Source organism: Schistocerca cancellata, chromosome 2 (assembly GCF_023864275.1).
Source record: "Schistocerca cancellata isolate TAMUIC-IGC-003103 chromosome 2, iqSchCanc2.1, whole genome shotgun sequence".
NCBI lineage: Eukaryota > Metazoa > Arthropoda > Insecta > Orthoptera > Acrididae > Schistocerca > Schistocerca cancellata.
In genome coordinates, this window is record NC_064627.1 from 537,154,826 (window position 1) to 537,179,813 (window position 24,988).

The 24,988-nt window shown below is 45.0% G+C and overlaps 1 protein-coding gene across 2 annotated transcripts in view; it reads right to left on the minus strand.

Moving 5' to 3' along the window:
- Positions 1–24,988, minus strand: part of LOC126162087 (uncharacterized) — a 175,083-nt gene that overhangs the window by 60,391 nt on the left and 89,704 nt on the right. For both annotated transcript variants that reach the window (XM_049918360.1, XM_049918361.1), the window contains exons 5-6: positions 18,390–18,474; positions 254–474 (exon numbers count right to left, since the gene is read on the minus strand). In XM_049918360.1, coding sequence (XP_049774317.1) covers positions 254–474; positions 18,390–18,474 — 306 coding nt within the window. The remainder of the gene's footprint in view (positions 1–253; positions 475–18,389; positions 18,475–24,988) is intronic.

Here is a 24,988-nt window from a genome sequence, read left to right on the forward strand (position 1 = left end):
GCTGCCAATAGTAATTAAGTTGATTTAAATAGTACATTTAACGGAGGTACCATTGGACAACATCGTATCGAATGCGGGCTCATACTGGAAAGTTCCTTATAAATGTAACTCGATAGTTTCGTTCGTTTCCATCTCCCCTTCTGGGTACATCGCTTTTTTTTTTGCCAGTCAGTGTGGCTGGGGTAACTCTGCAGATTCACTACACACATTCTGTTTCTTCTTTGTAGAGAGGAAAACGATGTCCAGGGCGTACCTTGCGCTTGGCGACGCTCTGGCCGAGGTTGGACTTGAGGTAGTCGAGCTCGGTGCGCGAGATGCGGGGGTGGACGTGCGGGTGGTCGAAGACGAGGAACCACCAGGCGAGGAACCAGGCGGAGCCCAGCAGAGCCGTGGAGTAGAAGACGGTCGGCCAGCCGAACCACTCCATCAGGAAGCCGCACAGCGGGAACGTCAGCGCCGCGCCCACGCTGCTGCCTGCCGCACACACAAAACGGCGTCACTCAGCTGCTGGCTAGGTGGCGCTTCTCAGCACAAAGAACACCTCGCCGGTAAGGAGCGCCTTTGCAAAAGAGTACACTCTGTCAGTAGAGGTCGGACTGATCTAAATTGACAGAAAAAATCGCAACATCAAAAAATAATTAATGTAGAGTAATGAGGTAAATTTACCTACACTCCTGGAAATGGAAAAAAGAACACATTGACACCGGTGTGTCAGACCCACCATACTTGCTCTGGACACTGCGAAAGGGCTGTACAAGCAATGATCACACGCACGGCACAGCGGACACACCAGGAACCGCGGTGTTGGCCGTCGAATGGCGCTAGCTGCGCAGCATTTGTGCACCGCCGCCGTCAGTGTCAGCCAGTTTGCCGTGGCATACGGAGCTCCATCGCAGTCTTTAACACTGGTAGCATGCCGCGACAGCGTGGACGTGAACCGTATGTGCAGTTGACGGACTTTGAGCGAGGGCGTATAGTGGGCATGCGGGAGGCCGGGTGGACGTACCGCCGAATTGCTCAACACGTGGGGCGTGAGGTCTCCACAGTACATCGATGTTGTCGCCAGTGGTCGGCGGAAGGTGCACGTGCCCGTCGACCTGGGACCGGACCGCAGCGACGCACGGATGCACGCCAAGACCGTAGGATCCTACGCAGTGCCGTAGGGGACCGCACCGCCACTTCCCAGCAAATTAGGGACACTGTTGCTCCTGGGGTATCGGCGAGGACCATTCGCAACCGTCTCCATGAAGCTGGGCTACGGTCCCGCACACCGTTAGGCCGTCTTCCGCTCACGCCCCAACATCGTGCAGCCCGCCTCCAGTGGTGTCGCGACAGGCGTGAATGGAGGGACGAATGGAGACGTGTCGTCTTCAGCGATGAGAGTCGCTTCTGCCTTGGTGCCAATGATGGTCGTATGCGTGTTTGGCGCCGTGCAGGTGAGCGCCACAATCAGGACTGCATACGACCGAGGCACACAGGGCCAACACCCGGCATCATGGTGTGGGGAGCGATCTCCTACACTGGCCGTACACCACTGGTGATCGTCGAGGGGACACTGAATAGTGCACGGTACATCCAACCCGTCATCGAACCCATCGTTCTACCATTCCTAGACCGGCAAGGGAACTTGCTGTTCCAACAGGACAATGCACGTCCGCATGTATCCCGTGCCACCCAACGTGCTCTAGAAGGTGTAAGTCAACTACCCTGGCCAGCAAGATCTCCGGATCTGTCCCCCATTAAGCATGTTTGGGACTGGACGAAGCGTCGTCTCACGCGGTCTGCACGTCCAGCACGAACGCTGGTCCAACTGAGGCGCCAGGTGGAAATGGTATGGCAAGCCGTTCCACAGGACTACATCTAGCATCTCTACGATCGTCTCCATGGGAGAATAGCAGCGTGCATTGCTGCGAAAGGTGGATATACACTGTACTAGTGCCGACATTGTGCATGCTCTGTTGCCTGTGTCTATGTGCCTGTGGTTCTGTCAGTGTGATCATGTGACGTATCTGACCCCAGGAATGTGTCAATAAAGTTTCCCCTTCCTGGGACAATGAATTCACGGTGTTCTTATTTCAATTTCCAGGAGTGTAGTTAACATATTTAATTGATTAACTTTGCAGGATCACAGGCCAAAGTAAAAGCGAGATAAGCCATTGGAAATCTGAAATGCTGGTACATTAACAACCGGTTTAACCACCTGAATACTCAATGCAAGCATGCAAACGTGCCTGCATTACATTGTACAGGAGCCGGATGTTTGTGGGAGGGAGTTCAATGCCTTTTGCACTTGGTCGGTCGATACAGGGACGGTCAATGTTTTTTGTGGATGACTCTAAAGTTGTCGTCCGATAATGTCCCATATGTACTCGATTGGAGACAGATGTAGTGATAAAGCAGCCCAGGTAATATATCGATACCCTGTATAGCATGTTGGGTTACACCAGCGGTATGTGGGCGAGCGCTATCCTGTTGGAAAACGTCCCCTGGAATGCTGCTCATGAATGGCAGCACAACAGCTCGAATCACCAGACTGACGAACAAACTTGCGGGCAAGATGCTTCTGCTGTCATATGAAATCACGCCCCAGACCATAACGCCAGGCTTAGGTCCAGTGTGTCTAGGACGCAGACGGGTTGGTTGCAGTCCCTCAACTGACGTCCTTAGACAAATACGTGGCCATCACTGGCACCGAGGCTTTCATGAGAAAACACAACAGATCTCTACCCTGCCCTCCAACGAGCTCTAGCTTGACACCACTGAAGGTGCAAATAGCCGTCATTTGGGGTCAGTGGATTGCAGGCTCGGAGCTGTGTTTGAAGTAACGGATTAGTAAGAGCTCTTTGTGTCACTGTGCTGCCAAATGCAGCTCAAATTCCTGCTGTATGAGCAGTACGATGCGCCAGAGTCATACGGCCCCAGAGTCATACACTGAACCCGATAGTCTGCCACGTGGCCGTCTGGAGCCCATCTTCTTGGGACGTACATTCTCGTGACCATCGCTGCCAGCAATCATGTACAGTGGCCACGTTCTTGTCAAGTCTTTCTGCAGTACCGCAGAAAGAACATCCTGCTTCTCGTAGCCCTATTGCACGACCTCGTTCAAACTCAGTGAGGTGCTGATAACACTGTGCAACAATGAAAATGTGAATCGAATGAAAATAGCCAATTCCTATCAATTCTAATGTGCTGATCGCGAATATCACAAAGACAATTCAAAATTAGCTCTAGTTTTCTTTTTACACTCTTTTATTATCGTGAGGTAATGATATAGGGATTTTTATGTTAAGTTTAAAATCAAATATTATAATGGTTTGTCAAAGTCATAACAACTAGTAACAATGGATTATATTATTGTCCCTGGTCTTACTTGTGTGCAATATGTTGGATATAAACATTTTGATACCAATTTTAGCGATCTTTTTGTCTTCCTCCTCTTCAATTTCAGTGACTTTATTAATGCATGTAATAATTTTTTCACATTTGTTTCCAGATTAACTATCAGTTGTTCAAGTTGACTGCTACTGAAGTGAACAAAAATGCTACGAGTTTGAGTAAACAGTGCTGACACATTTTGCTATGTGTGTGGAGAAGTGACATTAGCTTCACAAAAACAGCAAATGACTCCATTGATTAAAAAAGCTTACAGGTGTTATTTTGGGTGCTAAATAGGTGATCAGGATAAACCCTGGGCTCCACATGTGATCTGCAACACTTGTGCCAGCAACCTCAGGAACTGGATGCATGGGAAAGGACGTTCAAGGCCCTTTGTAGTGCCCATGATCTGGCGTGAGCCAAATGACCATGTCAGTGACTGCTACTTTTTTATGGTTCCTCCTATCAAGAAGGGAAAATCTAAGAATAAGCGGACAGTGATCTATCCTAACATTCCATCTGCCATACGTGCAGTTCTACATGGGGAAGGACTGCCAATACCTGAACCACCGACAGAGTATGAGATTACTTCTGATGGGGTTTCTGAATGTCCTGAACCAAGTACATCACACGATCCAGAGTTTCTTCCAAATATATCATCAACTGATGATCCACAAAAATTGTCTCAAAATGAGTTAAGTGATTTCATTAGAGATTTGAAGCTCTCTATAGCTAAGGCTGAGATTTTAGCATCAAGATTGCAGCAGCGCAATTTTCTGGAAAGCAATGTAAATGTTTCATTCCACCGCAGAAGAGAGCAACAACATGCAAGATAGTCTTATGGCATGTGTAGACATAAATGGTCTAATGAAGACTCTCAGAATTAAATACAACACTGATAAGTGGAGACTCTTTATTGATTCGTCAAAGTTGAGCTTAAAAGCAGTGCTTTTATATATTCCAGTTGGGCATAGTGTGCATATGAAAGAGTCATACTAAAACATGAGAATTTTACTAGAAGCCATCAAGTATAATGACTCTCAATGGCAGATTTGTGGTTACTTGAAAGTGGTTGCACTTCTATTAGGTATGCAGTTAGGGCATACTAAATATTGATGCTTTCTCTGTGAATGGGATAGCCGAGCTCGTGCATCTCATTACAGTAAACATGAATAGCCCACCAGAAATTCTCTTCAACCAGGAAAAAAGAACATTAAGAGTGTTCCTCTAGTAGACCCTAAAAAGATTCTACTTCCGTCCTTGCACATCAAGTTGAGTCTCATGAAAACCTTTGTTAAGAGAATGAATGAAGATGGTGACGCATTTAAGTACTTAATGCAAAAATTCCCTTACTTAAGTGATGTTGTAAGTAGGCTGTTTATGTTTTCTTATTGGCAACGTTACATAGCGCTCTGTATGAAAGTCACTGGCTGTGCTGTGTGCAGTCTGTGGCTAGTTTGCATTGTTGTCTGCCATTGTAGTGTTGGGCAGCGGCAGCTGGATGTGAACAGCGCGTAGCGTTGCGCAGTTGGAGGTGAGCCGCCAGCAGTGGTGGATGTGGGGAGAGAGATGGCGGAGTTTTGAAATTTGTCATGAACTGCTATATATATTATGACTATTAACGTAAATACATTGTTTGTTCTCTATTAAAATCTTTCATTTGCTAACTATCCCTATCAGTTGTTAGTGACTTCCGTAGTTTGAATCTTTTATTTAGCTGGCAGTAGTGGCGCTCGCTGTATTGCAGCAGTTTGAGTAACGAAGATTTTTGTGAGGTAAGTGATTTGTAAAAGGTACAGGTTAATGTTAGTCAGGGCCATTCCTTTGTAGGGATTTCTGAAAGTCAGATTGCGTTGCGCTAAAAATAGTGTGTGTCAGTTTAAGCACAGTCATGTATAATTGTTCAAAGGGGACGTTTCAATGTCAAAGTAAAGGAGTGCATCTTTGTAGGCCCACAGATTCTAGAGTTTTTTGGAGACCATACTTTTGATGGAATCATACAAGGTGATGAGAAGCATGCATGGGAATGTTTTAAGAGAGTCTGTTTACAGTTCTTAGGGAACAAACGAGAAACAAATTACAAGGAGACTGTAGATAACATGTTGTCATCTTATGAAATTCTTGGTTGCAACATTTCATTGAAAATGCGTTTCTTACATAGTCTACTTGACTTCTTTCCCAAAGATTGTGGTGCAGTAAGTGATGAACATGGGGAGCGGTTTCATCAAGATATTGCCACGTTTGAGAAGAGGTATGCCGGAAAGTGGAGCCCTACTATTTTAGCAGATTACTGCTGGACTGTCATAAGGGATGTTCCCGAGTTTGTGTATAAACGTCTAGCCAAGCGGAAACGGTCATCTTCTGAGTTTATCTCTGAACAAAATATGTAATTGTATATACTGCACATATGGACATTTAACATTTATAATCCTTTATATACATTTGTCACTAGTTAATTTATATATTTTCTTTTGTGATTTACATAGTTCTGGTACAAAGAAGACTTACAAAGTATTTTCATTCGTGCAATATTATCTTCATTTTTTCATAATGTTTTACTTTTGTACTTCCAGAATGGCACTGAAATACATAACGCATAACATAATTCAAGTAAGTATTCCTTAAAATTTGTTATGTTGAATATTTGAACATGAATGCATATTTAGTTATGGAGTTATTTGTACAAAAATGTATATTACTTTTTTAAAAACTAGAGCTAAATATTTATGAAGATGACGATTTTGTATCATTTTCTACTGAAATAAACATAACTAACTGAAAATCATGCAATGTACACACTTTCATTTCATATTTGTTGTTCACTGTAATGGCATGTATGCCGCCGTAAAGGCAGTTTGGCTAACATCAGCTCAACACGCTCAATTTCAAATGTAACTAACGCTCACGACCGTTACAGCGTGTATTCCAAGCAAACCTGATTGCATCCTCATAGTGGCGCGACCGGCGGCACTCTTGTGCGACTAGCGAGAAATTTGAACATACACTCCTGGAAATGGAAAAAAGAACACATTGACACCGGTGTGTCAGACCCACCATACTTGCTCCGGACACTGCGAGAGGGCTGTACAAGCAATGATCACACGCACGGCACAGCGGACACACCAGGAACCGCGGTGTTGGCCGTCGAATGGCACTAGCTGCGCAGCATTTGTGCACCGCCGCCGTCAGTGTCAGCCAGTTTGCCGTGGCATACGGAGCTCCATCGCAGTCTTTAACACTGGTAGCATGCCGCGACAGCGTGGACGTGAACCGTATGTGCAGTTGACGGACTTTGAGCGAGGGCGTATAGTGGGCATGCGGGAGGCCGGGTGGACGTACCGCCGAATTGCTCAACACGTGGGGCGTGAGGTCTCCACAGTACATCGATGTTGTCGCCAGTGGTCGGCGGAAGGTGCACGTGCCCGTCGACCTGGGACCGGACCGCAGCGACGCACGGATGCACGCCAAGACCGTAGGATCCTACGCAGTGCCGTAGGGGACCGCACCGCCACTTCCCAGCAAATTAGGGACACTGTTGCTCCTGGGGTATCGGCGAGGACCATTCGCAACCGTCTCCATGAAGCTGGGCTACGGTCCCGCACACCGTTAGGCCGTCTTCCGCTCACGCCCCAACATCGTGCAGCCCGCCTCCAGTGGTGTCGCGACAGGCGTGAATGGAGGGACGAATGGAGACGTGTCGTCTTCAGCGATGAGAGTCGCTTCTGCCTTGGTGCCAATGATGGTCGTATGCGTGTTTGGCGCCGTGCAGGTGAGCGCCACAATCAGGACTGCATACGACCGAGGCACACAGGGCCAACATCCGGCATCATGGTGTGGGGAGCGATCTCCTACACTGGCCGTACACCACTGGTGATCGTCGAGGGGACACTGAATAGTGCACGGTACATCCAAACCGTCATCGAACCCATCGTTCTACCATTCCTAGACCGGCAAGGGAACTTGCTGTTCCAACAGGACAATGCACGTCCGCATGTATCCCGTGCCACCCAACGTGCTCTAGAAGGTGTAAGTCAACTACCCTGGCCAGCAAGATCTCCGGATCTGTCCCCCATTGAGCATGTTTGGGACTGGATGAAGCGTCGTCTCACGCGGTCTGCACGTCCAGCACGAACGCTGGTCCAACTGAGGCGCCAGGTGGAAATGGCATGGCAAGCCGTTCCACAGGACTACATCCAGCATCTCTACGATCGTCTCCATGGGAGAATAGCAGCCTGCATTGCTGCGAAAGGTGGATATACACTGTACTAGTGCCGACATTGTGCATGCTCTGTTGCCTGTGTCTATGTGCCTGTGGTTCTGTCAGTGTGATCATGTGATGTATCTGACCCCAGGAATGTGTCAATAAAGTTTCCCCTTCCTGGGACAATGAATTCACGGTGTTCTTATTTCAATTTCCAGGAGTGTATATCGTCTTTCAAATGTAGAAATACACCAATCAACTATCGTTTATGTCGCATAACTCCTCCTCGGTGCTACGATCTTTCCTCCAGCAGTGTATTATATCGTCTCATTGTGCAGGTAAATACCACCCTTGAAAGAAAATCCACTGGTGTCCAAAATTAAAGCAGCAAAGGAAATTTTGCAAGATTGCGTTTATTTCGCTACAAAAGCACTATAAATAGGTGATGGTAAAGTAGAAGCAATGTAAAGAATACAGAACGTAAACAACTGCAACACGCACAACGGTAGACAAAAATGTTATTCTTGTTTTCCAACTTAACGGATTTGCACACAAATTCCGACAGCTGGTTAATGTGCTCAGTATGAGTTGTGACGACATCTGGCAGCAATACAGGCCTGACAATGGCGAGGCATGCTGTGAATGATGTCATCGATCTCACGCTGAGGCAATAACGCTCATTCTTCCTGCAGAGCAGCCGCCGCCTTGGAGAGCGGTTGGTGGATGTTGACGTGACGCAGCCCGTCTCCCTAGTGTACCCCAGACATGGTATATGGGATTCAATTAGGGAGAGCGACAGGCCACGCCGTGCGTGCAATATCTTCCGTTTCAGAGAAAACGTCAACCATCCACGCTGTTGGCGGTCGAGCATTATCGTCCATCAGTACAAAGTCCGGGCCCACAGCACCTCACAACAACCGCACTTGAAGTAACAAGGTCTCGTCACAATACTTGGCGGTAGTTAAACCTTGCGGATTCACCCTTACAATTTCATGAAGAGGGATTCGATTGGTAAACATAATCCCTGCCCACGCTATCAGTAATCCTCCTCGGTATCGGTCTCTTTCCACATTGTTTGGGTCCTGAAATCGTGACCGCGCGGGGTAGCCGAGCGGTCTGAGGCGTCTTGTCGCGGTCCACCCGGCTTTCCCCGTCGGGGGTTCGAGTCCTCCCTCGGGCATGGGTTTGTGTGTGTTTAGGGACCGATGACCGCAGTTTAGACCGAAGTTTAGTCCCGTAAGACCTTACCACAAATTTCCAAAATTTCCTGAAATCGTTCCAAGTTCCCTCCAGATGCGAATTCATCGAGAATCACTCTCCAGACTAAATCTGGACTCATCTGTGAAAACAGCATTGGCCCCACTGTTACACCGTCCAGGTGTTGATGATTCCACTCTAGACGTTCCCTACTGTGAAGATGCGTCAGAGGTAGACATACAGCAGGTCCCCGACAATAACGGCCGTTCTGTCTTAGCCTTCCGCACACCGTTTGCCTCGATACAACACGTCAAGTGCATGCTGTGAGCTCACATGCCAGTTATCGTCCAGTACTAAAGTGGTAATGCTCGTGCCCTTACAGCCAAATAACTGTTCTCTCTTCTGAAGTCACACGTGACCGGCCCCGCCCTGGTCTTCGGGATACAGTTTTGATCTCTGTAAACTGTCGCCACTCCCGATAAACAACAGAACGATTCACATGAAGCCATCGGGCCAAGTCATTTTGCGACTGTCCTGCTTCCTTTCTTTCCACCGCAGAGAGTTTGGAAGGCATCTTCCCTGTGCAATATGCACCGTCTGTGACTGTGTGGACAGCGATTGTGAATGTGGGGCTACCCGACATACACTACCTCGTTTCATAGGTGCCCTGACGTCATCTTTGGCATGGTTGTCCGTTGACGAGAATGCCATCTTCCTTGCAGAACACGATCGTACGGACATCTGGTTGACAGTTTGTATGAGTATATGGTGAATTAGACACAGGACGTGGAAACAGCGGTTTGTTGATGTAATTTTGGACACTAGTGTCAAAAGAAGAAAGGAAAATTAGGTTTTAACATCCCGCCGACGGCGAGATCAAACAAGTGATATGGTTGGGGGAAGGTCGAGGGAAGAAAAGCGTCCTAGTCCTTTTGAAACGGATTATCCCAACTGGGCTATCGTCCAAAGGTCGCGATATCACACCAAAGTCGGCAACAAGCATGGGCACCATAGAAGTTAGCAGTGTCTCGCTGCAATTCGAATCGACTATTGGGAGGTACTGGTGGATCCACAGACCCGCTCCCATGCCCACAGGGCCACCGCACGGAGGCCGATATAGAACCTAGGAGAGGAAGGCTCAGCCCAGTTCGTGACCTCCCATCAAGAAGACAACATCGACTAGTCAGGACACAAGAGTGACTCATGTTGTAGAAAGTACTGTCATTATGAACTTTGTGAACATTGTACGCCTAGAGAAGAGTTTAGTAAATGTGTGCATCAAGTGACTCTTTAATATTCAAAGACAGTTGTAAATATTCTGTAAAGTCCTTCGGCAATGGATTGTATAAAGTTAAGTAAATCTTTTTATCAATCTTGTAGTAAAGTGAACTAATATTTCTTTTATTGTAGTTCGATTAAGGGTCTCCCAGAGCAGCCGAAGAACCGAAAGTTATGATAAGACGCTTGTAGTTTCTTCAAGCCATAACACTAACATTTGTATGAAACGAAGTAGGGAAAGCACGGCAAATCTAAATCTAGGTTTCGGACGAAAAACTGAATAGACGTCCTCTTGACTATGAGACCATTCTCTTGAACCCGGGCGGCCTCTGGTGGCCGAGCGGTTCTAGGCGCCTCAGTCTGGAACCGCGCGAGCGCTACGGTCGCAGGTTAGAATCCTGCCTCGGGCATGGATGTGTGTGATGTCCTTAGGTTAGTTAGGTTTAAGTAGTTCTAAGTTCTAGGGGACTGATGACCTCAGATGTTAAGTCCCATAGTGCTCAGAGCCATTTTTTTCTTAAACCCGTTTTACACGAGCGACTTTCTCGTCAAACGGACTACTACACTGCTGGAAAGAAATGCAACGATCTTAATGGCTGTTTTCAGTGGCACCAGGCTATAACATGTGTGCAGTGTGGGGTTGTAGTGTCTTGACAGTCAAATGGCTTTCAGGAGTCGTGTCTATGCATTCTCTGTTTTGACTCTGCAGCCAGAAGCTATGCTGAATTTAGAGGTGAGCGATGTTTGCATCGTTCATTCTAGGGTACAGCCATTCCCCACCGACGCGTACATAGCCCTGTTGAACTGCTCCATCCATTTGAACAAAGTTGGGCCGGCGGGAAGTTGGATTGATGTATGGGAGGACTGCTGCACGTATTGGGTACAGTTTATCGGTAGTGTATCGCGGCTTTCAACACTAGCCTGTGGGACATTCCCACATATGCTGACCAGTTTCTGGACGTCCGCGTAATACAGACGTATGTGGAGATCATCGCATTGTGCGAGCAGCAGTGGCCTATCAGTCATCATCCAGGGACAAACTGCAGGCACCTGCTATGTCATCAGGGACCAGTGAGAAAACGTCTGCTTGCAGCAGGACTAAGCACATATGTGAGTCTGGCCAGGTTTCCACTGTCACCACGACACCTCCACCCATAGCTACCCTGGAGTCGTGAAAGAATTGACTGGAGAGTGGAATGGCACTCCGCTGTCTTCAATGGTGAGAGTAGTTTCTGTCTGTATATGAGTGGTGGATGTATACATGTAAGATGTAAATCTGATGTGCTGCCTATTTCACAGTACATTCACACACGATACACAGGACCCATCCCAGGGTTCATGGAGGGGGGGGGGGGGGGGAGGAGGAGAGTAGTCATGAGTTACAACTCACGGTTCCACAGGCTCTTCTCCTTTGCTACTGCCTTTTTTCTTCCTGAGAAGGTGATGTTCTTTCTCAGCAGGGCAGTGCATGTCCACATACGGCTGTGCGACGCAACGTGCTCTTCGTGTTGTAAAACAACTGCAAGATCACAGGATCTTTCGCCAGTTGAATACATACGGGACTTGATTAAAAAGGAACTTTTACGTTCTCCAGGGCCTGCAAGGACCTTTGCCGAACTGCAAAAAGAATGCAAGATGCTTAGGACACTCTATCGCAGGATGCCATTCGGCACCTGTATAGTTGTTTGCTCGCAAGAACACATCCGTGCGTTGCCGCCAGAGAGTGGTACACTGTGCGTTGATGCGACTGTTTGGGCATCCTTTAATAAGAATACATGTGTTTCATTTGATCGGAATTCATTGTCATTTACTCCTACAGTGACTAACTACCTGTCACCTCACTTGTTCCAAAAATTTCCGTTGTCTTTGAGGGCGTTGCATTTTTTTCTGGCATCGTAGTTGTAGGTGCCTGTCACATGCTTCCCTGTAAATCGGCACGTCTCGAGTATGACAGTGACATCAAGAATCATCTGACTGTGCCAAATATAGAGTACTAAAATCTAGAGTATGCAGCAGGCAATGCACGTCTAGAAACACGAGACTGTGGCGTCATCTTCGAACATCTAAGTTAAAGTGTTCTGCCAAGCTCAATCCTCTTATGGTAGTGGATCGTGTGCTTTTGTTTCTTCTTAATTTTCACTTTGTTGGTTGCTTTATTTTCGTGACATTGCACAGGTTGCACAAGGGGCTGGCGTTTTTCCTAAAAACAGTCTCCGACATGATAGACGTTAATATCTGAAAATAAGAAAATATGTACATTCTACAACACCCAGACCAAGAAAAAGCCTACATTATGCATAACTAAGAACGTAAATAGACACCCATTTATTAATAAAAGTTGTCTAATACTGAAAGACTTAGAGCTTTTTAACGAAAAAAACTGTCAGTGTCATTTTGGCACTTAAAGAAAGAAATACAAGATAAAATGGATGAAATAAAAAGGCACTGTTTACTGCCTTCTAATAATTGTTTGATATGTTTGTACATATATACTTTCCCGAGCAAATAAATGTGGATATTTTGAAATGTCTGGACTCAGATCTCAGAAGTGTGAAGAATTTAACATACGGCCTTCGTCAACAAAATTCGCTGTGGACTTTGCTTCGATCATTAACTCTTCCTACAGTCTATTATAACACTTCCTACTTTTTTTTGGAAAAAGAATAGTCCCTGATAACCTAGCTTACACCGTTCAGATTCCAAACTGCTCAGCAGACAGCTCCCACAACAGACGCAACTTCGGAGTTGACGTGAAAACAAAAACGACCAGTCATACAGGCGAGAGTCAGTACAGGAATAAAACACCAGGAGCCCTGCAGTAGACTCACATGCTACCTTTAGTCGACTGGGACAAGAAATGCACTCGTGTAAAAGGATCTTTGATCACGTTGACACCTCATTCAGTTTGAAAACTTGCAGACTCACTACATTACGAGTGCGTTGTGAGTCTCCGTTTTCCTTATTCCTTTCAGAGCCCGAATATGGTCACTATCAAGGTGAAAACTTTTGATTATGTCAATAACCCAATGAAATTACGAGGTGTGTTTTTTAAGTAAGATCCGTTTTGTTGTAGACACTAATAGTTCGAGCGTATACCGCAACGAGTGCTTGCGTCGTGTACCGGCATGCCTCGGGAACAACTGTGCTAAGTTTCAGCTCTGTAGCTAATCTGTACGGTTCTGTTCTGTGCTTTCAAAAAGTTTAAGACTATCAACTCGCCCGCCGCGTGTGAGGTTCGCTCAGTGATACGGTTTTTGTCAGCAAGGAACCTGTCTGCTGCAGAAATTCATCGACAGATTTGCGAAGTGTACGGTGATACTGTTATGAGTGAAAGCAAAGTGCGTAAGTGGGTACGAGAATTCAAAGATGGCCGTGAGAACGTCCATGATGAACCGCTCCGGTCGCCCTTCGCCCGCATCTCGTGGTCGTGCGGTAGCGTTCTCGCTTCCCACGCCCGGGTTCCCGGGTTCGATTCCCGGCGGGGTCAGGGATTTTCTCTGCCTCGTGATGGCTGGGTGTTGTGTGCTGTCTTTAGGTTAGTTAGGTTTAAGTAGTTCTAAGTTCTAGGGGACTGATGACCATAGATGTTAAGTCCCATAGTGCTCAGAGCCATTTGAACCATTTTTTTGGTCGCCCTTCTTTGATTACAGACGCTTTGGTGGCTTCAGTTGAAGTGAGGATTCGTGATAACAGGCGCTTCACAATAACAGGTCTCTCAAACGAATTTCCTGATGTGTCGAGATCAGTGTTTTACAACATTGTTTCTGAACACCTAAAGTTTAGGAAACTGTGCTCCTGTTGGGTCCCAGAACTCCTAACAGAGGACCATAAAAACCAAAGGTTTGAGTGTGCAATGAAGTTCTTGTTTCGTTATCACGAAGAAGGTGACGGCTTCTTGAGTCAGATCGTAACTGGAGACGAAAAATGGGTTTCGCATATCACGCCCGAATCGAAGCAACAGAGCATGGAATGGAGATACACACACTCACCTGTAAAGGTGAAGGCCAAACAGACTCTGTCCCAGAGCAAAATCATGGCGTCGGTGTTTTGGGAAAAGCGTGGTGTTTTGTTGGTCGACTTCATGCAACGAGGAACCACTATCAATGCAGGAGCATACTTCCAAACCGTGAGAAAGCTACGAAGAGCGATTAAAAAAAAAAAAAAAAAAGACGCAGCATGCTGACAATGGGAATTGTCCTTCTCCATGACAATGCAAGACCTCACACTGCAGGTCAGACCCGCGATTTAGTCGACAGTTTTGGCTGGGAAGTTTTAGACCACCCACCCTACAGTCGTGATCTTGCGCCGGGCGATTACCATCTGTTTCTCCACATCAAACAACACCTCAGTGGCAACCGTTACAATGATGACGACGACGTGAAAACGGCAGTGAACTCTTGGTTATCGGAGCAGGCAGCAAGTTTTTGTGAAGAGCCTATTTTAAAATTGGTTGAGAGGTATGATACATGTTTCAATAAACTTGGCAACTATGTCGAAAAATAAAGTGAAGTATGTACTTTCTGAAAATGAATTTACTTTTTTGAAATAACCTTTCGTTGTCCACTTATGTTCAAACGGACCTTACTTAAAAAACATACCTCGTATATAGATAACTCTTTCTTGAGCCTTTATTGCTATCTCTGCTCACAATCTTCCCTAGTAGTGTTAAATCAATTAAGTGGCAAAAGTTTTCATAAATCCTCTTCTTTACTTACACACCTTCCAACATATGGTCAATGCATAACTGATCACTAGATGTAGCGAGAGGCTGCACCCTCCGTCAGTACAAAAGGATGCGGGAGGTATTGTGCTGTAAACAGAGAAGCAGTAACAGCAGAATGGTCGGTCTGCAGGGCACAGTGATTTCGAATGTAGAATGGAACTGGATGTCACGTGAGTAAGAAATACATCACAGACATTTCAACCCTTCTAAAGCTGCCCAAGTCGACTGTTGGTGATGTGTCTGTGAGGTGTAAACCCGAGGGAACAACGACAGCTAAACCAAGGCGCATGTGCTGAAGGACAGGGATCTTCGAGCATTGTGGAGGGTGATTGTAAAAAATCGCTTGAAATCAGTGATAGGAATCACTTGTGAGCTCCAGATTGCTATCAACAGTCCAGATAGCACAGTGACTGTGCGTAGGGAGTCAAAAAGAATGGGGTGCAGCGGTCGAGTAGCTCCCTATAAGCCAGTCATTCGTTTCCAGTCACCCACTGTTGAGCGGCGTCGTTCTTTGTACCACCTCGAACGTCGCTTAGCACTGATTACAGAAACGTGCGGTTTATGAAGAGCTGCTGAACCATTGCATCCCATTCTTTTGAACTCCTAACTCACAGTCACTGTGCCACCTTGACATCCAATGACTAGTCCACTTTCAAAGTCACTGAACTCTCGTGACCGATCCATTTTGCTGTTGCAGTTTCTCTACTGACGACACAGTACACTCCGCCTCCTTTTATACTTCTTCTCGTGACATCTAATGGTCAGTTCCTCATTACATAGGTGTGACTGGATATTGTACATTTATTGCAATTTTCTGGTGTTTACCATTACTATATACCGAGCGGGGTGGCGCAGTGGTTAGACACTGGACTCGCATTCGGGAGGACGACGGTTCAATCCCGCGTCCGGTCATCCTGATTTAGGTTTTCCGTGATTTCCCTAAATCACTCCAGGCAAATGCCGGGATGGTTCCTCTGACAGGGCACGGCCGACTTCCTTCCCAATCCTTCCCTAATCCGATGAGACCGATGACCACGCTGTCTGGTCTCGTTCCCCAAACCAACCAACCAACCAACCAACCATTACTATATCCTACAATAACATGGAACACTTTCCTTAAGCAAACAAACACCGTCCGAACAGGCCCTGAAGGCTCAATGGTACTGACCGGCCGCCTACCATCTTCAGCGCTTAAGTGCCACCGGATGCAAAATGGAGGGGCATGTGGTCAGCACACCACTCTCCCGGGCACTGTCAGTTTACGTGTCTGGTGGTGCCACTTCTCAGTCAAGGAGCTCCCCAAATGGCCTCACAGGGATGAGGGCACCCCGCTTGCCAACAGCACCCGGTAGACCCGGACAGTGACCCATCCAAGTGCTAGCCAAACCCGACAGCGCTTAACTACGGTGATCTGACGGAAACTGATGTTACCACTGCAGCAAGGCCGTTGGCCTTTCCTTAAACACCTCGTATAAATGATAAAGTTCTGTAAGTTACTTAAAGTAGATATTATCTACTTATTTTAACTAAATACTAAGCAAATATAGGAAAGGAACTGTTTAGAGAACAGAGCGTCCTGATTGGCGACACAGAGTCACCTATCTCTAGAGCAGAAATGGAGGCTGTTCGGACTTCTAGTTCTTGTTTAAGTTGGTTGCCCTAGAAGAGCAGGGGCGCATGTTCGATAGAATTTAATTGGATAATGGATCAGTATCTGTAACTTACCTGTTCAAACTTGAACAATGGTCGCGGATTAGTTTATGGGTTTGATTCTGTAACTTGCGTATTTTCCACCTGTGTTCATATTTAAAGCCGGCCGCTGTGGCCGAGCGGTTCTAGGCACTTCAGTCCGGAACCACGCTGCTGCTACTGTCGTAGGTTCGAATCCTGCCTCGGCCAGGGATGTGTGTGATGCCCTCAGGTTAGTTAGGTTTAAGTAGTTCTAAGTCTAGGGGACTGATGACCTCAGATGTTAACTCCCATAGTGCTTAGAGCCATTTGAACCATTTTTTTCGTATTTAAAGTGGTTCGAGCATTATGAAGTCAGAGTAATATAGGGTCTTAAGAAAATTCCTACTATTAGTCCTACGCTTTAATTGATGTGGTCGTGTTTGCTTTGAAGTGCCTGTGTTTTCTGTGTCACGCTAAAGTTCCTATTAGATGTTTCAACTGTAATAATTTCACGTTATTTACTGTATGTAGATCATTATTCTCCCAAGCGGTTCGTATCTCAATACGGTGCTGAGTCTTCGTCGTCGTGGTTGGACTAACAATAAGAACATTTAAGGGAAATATAGCACAAATTCACCCTCGTCCATGAGCGTTTGAGCCAGTGCTTCAAGCGTAATGACCTTGGTTTCGATAGAAGGTTAAAGTCTGGCATTTCTTCATTGTTTTCCTTAAAATGAAACGTGGAATATGGTTCTATTAATGTGCCACAGAAGAGTTTTGAAAGAAAGATGTGCCAAGAAAATTAAGGAACAATCGCTCTCTAAGTTATTTTGCGACAGTACGGATAAATGAAAACACTGTTGACGAATAGTATGTTTCAAGCGAAGGAACAGACGTTCCTGAGAAGTGTACAAATGTATAACGATTCTACAGCTACTCCAGATACATGCTCCGTACAGTACGTGACGGGTGTCCCCTATACCCCTATTTGTCATTTTCTTTCCTCTTCCATTCCCAAACAGAGCTAGGGAAAAATGTCTATCTATATGTCCCCGTATGATCCCCAATTTATCTTATCATATCTTCGTGATCCTTACGCGAAATGTATGTTGATGCCAGTAGAATCGTTCTGCAATCAGCTTCAAATGCCGGTTCAAAAATTTTTTCAGTAATATTCCTCGAAAAAAATGTCACCTACCCTCCAGGGGTTACTCTTTGAGTTCGCGAAGCATCTCTGTAATACTCGTGCGTTGTTCGAACCTACTGGTAACAAATCTAGCATCCTGTTCCTGAATTGCCTCAATGCCTACCTTTAATCCGATCTGGTGCGGGATCTCAAAGACGTGAGCAGTACTCAAGAATAGATCGCACTAGTGACCTATATGCTCCTCTCCTTTGCAGATAAGACACACTTTCCCAAAATTTTCCCAGTAAACCGAAGTCAACCATTCGTCTTCCCTACCACAATCCTCACATGCTCATTCCATTTAATATCGCTTTGAAACGTTACACACAGATATTTAAACGACGTGACTGTATCAAGCAGCAAGCTACTAATGCTCCGATTCTTGCGGAATGTACGAGAAGAAACAGAGGAGGGTCTTTATGAGAAATAGGAATGTATGAAAATAGTGGTGGATATGGAAGGAGTAGAGACGGCTGGTACGGTATTGCTACGACCATCTGTCGCCCAGAGCCGAAAACTCAACCAAACTTACAGGGAATGTCTAACTGGCGAGTAGCAGACATGAGTTACAAACACACAGAAAAAGACTGTAGTAATGTATTTATGGAAAACTAATGGACTGCATTAGTTTCTAGCTGGATAATGTGGATAAAAAAGAAAGTAACGCAGAAATCTGGAAAATGAGATCAGGTGGGTACAAAATAAAGCCGCTATGCTAGACATTCGTACGTCTCAGAACTAGAGAGGCTCTTACTTACCGAGATACGCTGTGACGAACTTGCTCCTGTCGTTGGGAGGGATCCAGTTTGCCGTCATAGAGTGCATCGAAGGCCAGGCAGCTCCCTGCAGCACACAAGGTAAGGCGTTGGACAAAAATGATAAATGATAATAAGCATTGTTAGTTTTCTGCGACTGAAATTTCTGAAACTACTGTATTTGAGACTTGTACTTACGGCTCTCAGTAGCCCATACGACAGCTCATAGCTGTCGTCCAGGATAACAGTAATAATTCTTGTTGTGATTCACGTTACTCGCCCTTAGAATCTCCGGTACCTTTATTTGTTTGTTGACAGCAGTATTAGTGAATTGCAGGTTCTGGCACAGCCTGCATTGTTGTCATATTTCTGATGATTTCAGTTTATGGTCACCTGATGACATCGTACAATGTTACCCCCCACTCGCGCTCCCAAATTTCTGTTATCACAGTCCAAGATGGCGGAAGCAGGCCACTTGTCCTAAGGATACAATGACAGGAATTTCAAAATTCGAAGAAGCTGGAAGTTTTAAAACTGGCACGAAATCTCTGTTTAAAATGGTAGGAAATTCAAAAATCCAAAACGGTGGACCTAATCGAATTGAGCTAAGTTTAAAATGGGGGGGGGGGGACATTTTAAGAAATCCAATGTTTCTCTCATCACTCTGATGCTACAATCCAAGATGGCCACTTGTGCTTCTTTTATATCCAAGAACCCACATCTGCTACAGGGTGTTTCAAAAATGGCCAGTATATTTGAAACAGCAATAAAAACTAAACGAGCAGCGATAGAAATACACCGTTTGTTGCAATATGCTTGGGACAACAGTACATTTTCAGGCGGACTAACTTTCGAAATTACAGTAGTTACAATTTTCAACAACAGATGGCTCTGCAAGTGATGTGAAAGATACAGAAGACAACGCAGTCTGTGGCTGCGCCATTCTGTACGTCGTCTTTCTGCTGTAAGCGTGTGCTGTTCACAACGTGCAAGTGTGCTGTAGACAACATGGTTTATTCCTTAGAACAGAGGATTTTTCTGGTGTTGGAATTCCACCGCCTAGAACACAGTGTTGTTGCAACAAGACGAAGTTTTCAACGGAGGTTTAATGTAACCAAAGGACCGAAAAGCGATACAATAAAGGATCTGTTTGAAAAATTTCAACGGACTGGGAACGTGACGGATGAACGTGCTGGAAAGGTAGGGCGACCGCGTATGGCAACCACAGAGGGCAACGCGCAGCTAGTGCAGCAGGTGATCCAACAGCGGCCTCGGGTTTCCATTCGCCGTGTTGCAGCTGCGGTCCAAATGACGCCAACGTCCACGTATCGTCTCATGCGCCAGAGTTTACACCTCTATCCATACAAAATTCAAACGCGGCAACCCCTCAGCGCCGCTACCATTGCTGCACGAGAGACATTCGCTAACGATATAGTGCACGGGATTGATGACGGCGATATGCATGTGGGCAGCATTTGGTTTACTGACGAAGCTTATTTTTACCTGGACGGCTTCGTCAATAAACGCATATGGGGAACGGAAAAGCCCCATGTTGCAGTCCCATCGTCCCTGCATCCTCAAAAAGTACTGGTCTGGGCCGCCATTTCTTCCAAAGGAATCATTGGCCCATTTTTCAGATCCGAAACGATTACTGCATCACGCTATCTGGACATTCTTCGTGAATTTGTGGCGGTACAAACTGCCTTAGACGACACTGCGAACACCTCGTGGTTTATGCAAGATGGTGCCCGGCCACATCGCACAGCCGACGTCTTTAATTTCCTGAATGAATATTTCGATGATCGTGTGATTGCTTTGGGCTATCCGAAACATACAGGAGGCGGCGTGGATTGGCCTCCCTATTCGCCAGACATGAACCCCTGTGACTTCTTTCTGTGGGGACACTTGAAAGACCAGGTGTACCGCCGGAATCCAGAAACAATTGAACAGCTGAAGCAGTACATCTCATCTGCATGTGAAGCCATTCCGCCAGACACGTTGTCAAAGGTTTCGGGTAATTTCATTCAGAGACTACGCCATATTATTGCTACGCATGGTGGATATGTGGAAAATATCGTACTATAGAGTTTCCCAGACCGCAGCGCCATCTGTTGTTGAAAATTGTAACTACTGTAATTTCGAAAGTTTGTCTGCCTGAAAATGTACTGTTGTCCCAAGCATATTGCAACAAACGGTGTATTTCTATCGCAGCTCGTTTACTTTTTATTGCCGTTTCAAATATACCAGTCATTTTTGAAACACCCTGTAAATTTAAGCTTGTTGTTTAAACATCTGTATCACAGTAAGGTAGATTAACGTAGGCACTTTACACATGGGCCTCGTGAGGGTAGATCTCCAGGATTGTCTTGGTTAGGATAGTGGAACCATTGAGACTAAGATGTACTGTTCGTAATTTTTGTCACTCAATTGTGGACAAAGGTTTCCGAGCGGTTTGGATCACTTTATATCCAAGCAAGCTAAAACGGTCCACACAGTTGCTATTCTAAATGTCACAGTTTGTAGCTTGGTCGATGTAGCTCGAAAGTCTTGTACCTATAAATGCTGCAAATAGTTTTCGACAAGGAAGAGTAATCCACTTGATTGATAAAAGCCTTGCCTTACTGCAAACTAGACAAATGCCGAAAAGTGTCGTAGTTTAACTGTCGAAGATAACTGGCGGCACTATAGACCCATTCGGAGGGGTTGACTAGGGTTAAATTACATTTTTATAAGTGTTCGCGTAGTTTTTTCCGCACATCAGTTTTGCTTGACTTCACTTTCTACTGTAAAGTAACTGTTTGTATCTGTTTTACGTACTGTTATCTATTTCCATTTTAATTTTCATTTAATTAGTTGCAGTTTCATCTTACACAATTTTCAAGTGGTTACAGGTTCTGATAACATAGTGTAAGTAGGCTGTTTATGTTTTCTTTATGTAAGTAGGCTGTTTATGTTTTCTTATTGGCAACGTTACGTAGCGCTCTGTATGAAAATCACTGGCTGTGCTGTGTGCAGTATGTGGCTAGTTTGCATTGTTGCCTGCCATTGTTGTCATGAACTGCTATAGCTGGATGTGAACAGCGCGTAGCGTTGCGCAGTTGGAGGTGAGCCACCAGCAGTGGTGGATGTGGGGAGAGAGATGGCGGAGTTTTGATAATCTGTAAGACTGGATGTCAATTATGAATATTAAGGTAAATACATTGTTTGTTCTCTATTAATATCTTTCATTTGCTAACTATCCCTATCAGTAGCTAGTGCCTTTCGTAGTTTGAATCTTTTATTTAGCTGGCAGTAGTGGCGCTCGCTGTATTGCAGTAGTTCGAGTAACGAATAAGTTGCTGCTGTTTGCCAGGCATAGTGTTATTGAATTTGACTTTTGCTAATTTCTTAATGCTGCTTGCTTCGCAAATCTGCGTTTTTTTTTCATTGCTGTTTATATTAACTGTGTTATGTGATGCTGCATTGCCTCGTCCCTTGGTATATATATCTGAGCTCAGTAGATTTAAGTTAGCTTAAGAGGGGGTAGACTATATAAAAAACTGACTATGGAGAATAGGTAAAGAATGCATTGCGAAGTTATATGAAAAAGATTTGGGCCCCAATGAGTATTGTACAATCAGAAATAATTAGTTTGAAAGAAATATGAATAGAATACAGGAAGGAGGTATAAATAGGACTTTTGGGAATAATGATGAACGAAGGGAGATCTCCATGCAAAATACTGCAGTAAAACAAACCCTGTCCTTTCCTTTTGTGTCATCCCTCTACATGTTTGTGTACCCTTGTGTATTTGTGTTTTTCCTGTCTTTATGTGTTTAGCTGATGAGAGCTATGTTGTAGAATTTTTCTAATACTCTGTTATTTTCTTTGTAAAGATGCTTAGACATTATTTATTCTGTGTTGTTTTAATGCTCATGTGTGAAGTTGACGTTTCAAAAGTGATTCTGATCTTTTATTTTCGTACTCATGTCATCATTCTTGTAACACTGATGTATATGTTTATTTCTATTCTTTTGTAAAGCCCCTATTACTACAAATGTTATCTGTATTGTTATGTTTTTAATGATGTATTTTGTATCTTTGTAATTGTATTCTTATGTTGTATAATTGTAATTGACGCCAGTTAATCAAATTAAGTAACTTGTAAGCATTCATTTCACTGCACACATTTCTGTTGGTCATAGTATATGGACAATATGTGAGAAGTAGGGACTGATAGTGTTTGCACGTGTGTTAATAATTCAGCAAGGGACTGGATAACAGCATTGCTGGTTCTAAGGACAATTAGAAAAAAAAAAAAAAACTTTGTGAGTGGACAAGTGGTGGTTATGGACTTGCTATATTATCCGCAAGACTCTTCGATGGTGATTGTGCACCTGCACAGTCGCAGCAGATGGCTGCTGGCCATCTCTACCAGGATTACAGTGGGTCTGCACCTCTGGTGGCCCACCAATACTCTCTACCAGGACTGCAGTGGGTCTGCTCTGTGATGACCTACCTACCAATATTCGTCAGAACTTTGAATGACTCTGCTGTGGGTTTGCTTCATTGTGGCCCATTACCTGTCAGCATGTCAAGAGTCAGCACTGTCTTTCCGTTGGAAGGACACCACTACTTCTTCAAGACTGCATGGAAATCCACTACTTCTGTGTGCAATTTTTTTACTAATGAGACTTTGTGAAAAAAAACTGTAATTACTATTATGATGAATGATCAGGACTGTCTTTATGGACTGTGAGAAAATTTTAGCTTTTGACCAACATTGTATTAATAAGTGTGTGCATTTGATATCTTTGTGATTGTAATTATGAAAAAATTTTTCAAATCTGTATTGGCCAGTGCCCAACACCATTTGTAAAATTTTTTGTGGGGAGCATGGGGGCTATGTAAGTAGGCTGTTTATGTTTTCTTTATGTAAGTAGGCTGTTTATGTTTTCTTATTGGCAACGTTACGTAACGCTCTGTATGAAAATCACTGGCTGTGCTGTGTGCAGTATGTGGCTAGTTTGCATTGTTGCCTGCCATTGTTGTCATGAACTGCTATAGCTGGATGTGAACAGCGCGTAGCGTTGCGCAGTTGGAGGTGAGCCACCAGCAGTGGTGGATGTGGGGAGAGAGATGGCGGAGTTTTGATAATCTGTAAGACTGGATGTCAATTATGAATATTAAGGTAAATACATTGTTTGTTCTCTATTAATATCTTTCATTTGCTAACTATCCCTATCAGTAGTTAGTGCCTTCCGTAGTTTGAATCTTTTATTTAGCTGGCAGTAGTGGCGCTCGCTGTATTGCAGTAGTTCGAGTAACGAAGATTTTTGTGAGGTAAGTGATTTCTGAAAGGTATAGTTTAATGTTACTCAGGGCCATTCTTTTGCAGGGATGTCAGATTGCGTTGCGCTAAAAAACATTGTGTGTCAGGTTAAGCACAGTCTTGTATAAAATTGTTCTAAGGGGACGTTTCAATAGCAGTTGGCAACATTAAAAAGTATAAAAATTACGTGAGCCTTTATGGTTCGTGTTAGCCTTTGTTACTGTGACTGACAGGATAAAAACACATGACACTATATTCATGCTTAGTGCACGTATCAGTAAGGAACATCTTATCCTTTGCGTTACATACTGATAGTCTACGTGACAAAAGCTGACACGAGCCAAAGAGACTCAGGTCATTTTTATTCTTTTTGATGTTGACTATTGTTGTATTTTCAGCATCTGTAACTACTTGAAAACTACCTAAGGTCGAAACTGCAATAGTGGATATTGCAGTAAGGAGTACAGCGAACGGCGAAAATGAAGTCATTAAAAAGCTTCAGGATACAGCTACAACGACATTGCGACAGGCGAAAGCTGCGACACATTCGATACCGCTGGAATCGCCGGGAGACCCTCTGACTGTCCTGTCTTCTCTCGAGAGTGAGTGGTGGGCAACGGTTGAACAGCGCATCTCTGGACGGAGAACTGAAGTGTGAAGTGGTCAGACGGCTGCCCCCTTACACTGTAGCGACGTATATGACGTGTTACCCAACATTTATTACACGTCTGAGACAGCCGGGATGCTTCGCTTTTGGGGCCAGTGGTCGATCTTCCTGCCAAGTCTGGACAAGTCTACACAATGGCAGAGGCCTGGCATGCGAGCCACTCGGAACTACAACGTCAGGTTCCCTCAGGGGAACAGCAGGTCAGTCGGTAAAGAAATTCAGTGCGCACTCGGTATATTTGCCAGGAGGTCTCACACCAGATGTGGAGGAGGTCCATCCAGGCTCATGTGCGTAGTGAGTTAAAAAGAATGGGACAGAATGGTCGAGCAGCTCATCACAAGTAGTCAGTGATAAGCGACGACTGAAGCGATGTAATGAGCGACGCCACTGAGCAGTGGATGAACTGGAAACGAATTATTTGGAGTGATGAATCACGCTATATACTGTAGCAATCCGATTGAAAAATCTAGCTCTCCAGAATGAAGTATAGAGGAGGTGGTGTTATAGCAAGGAAGTGTTTTACTTGGTTTGGGTATGATGCCCTTATTGCGCTCCAGACCCCTGCGTCCAACATCACTATCTTCTCTGATTTCGGCTCTTCAGGAAGAATGAGCTGCCATTCCT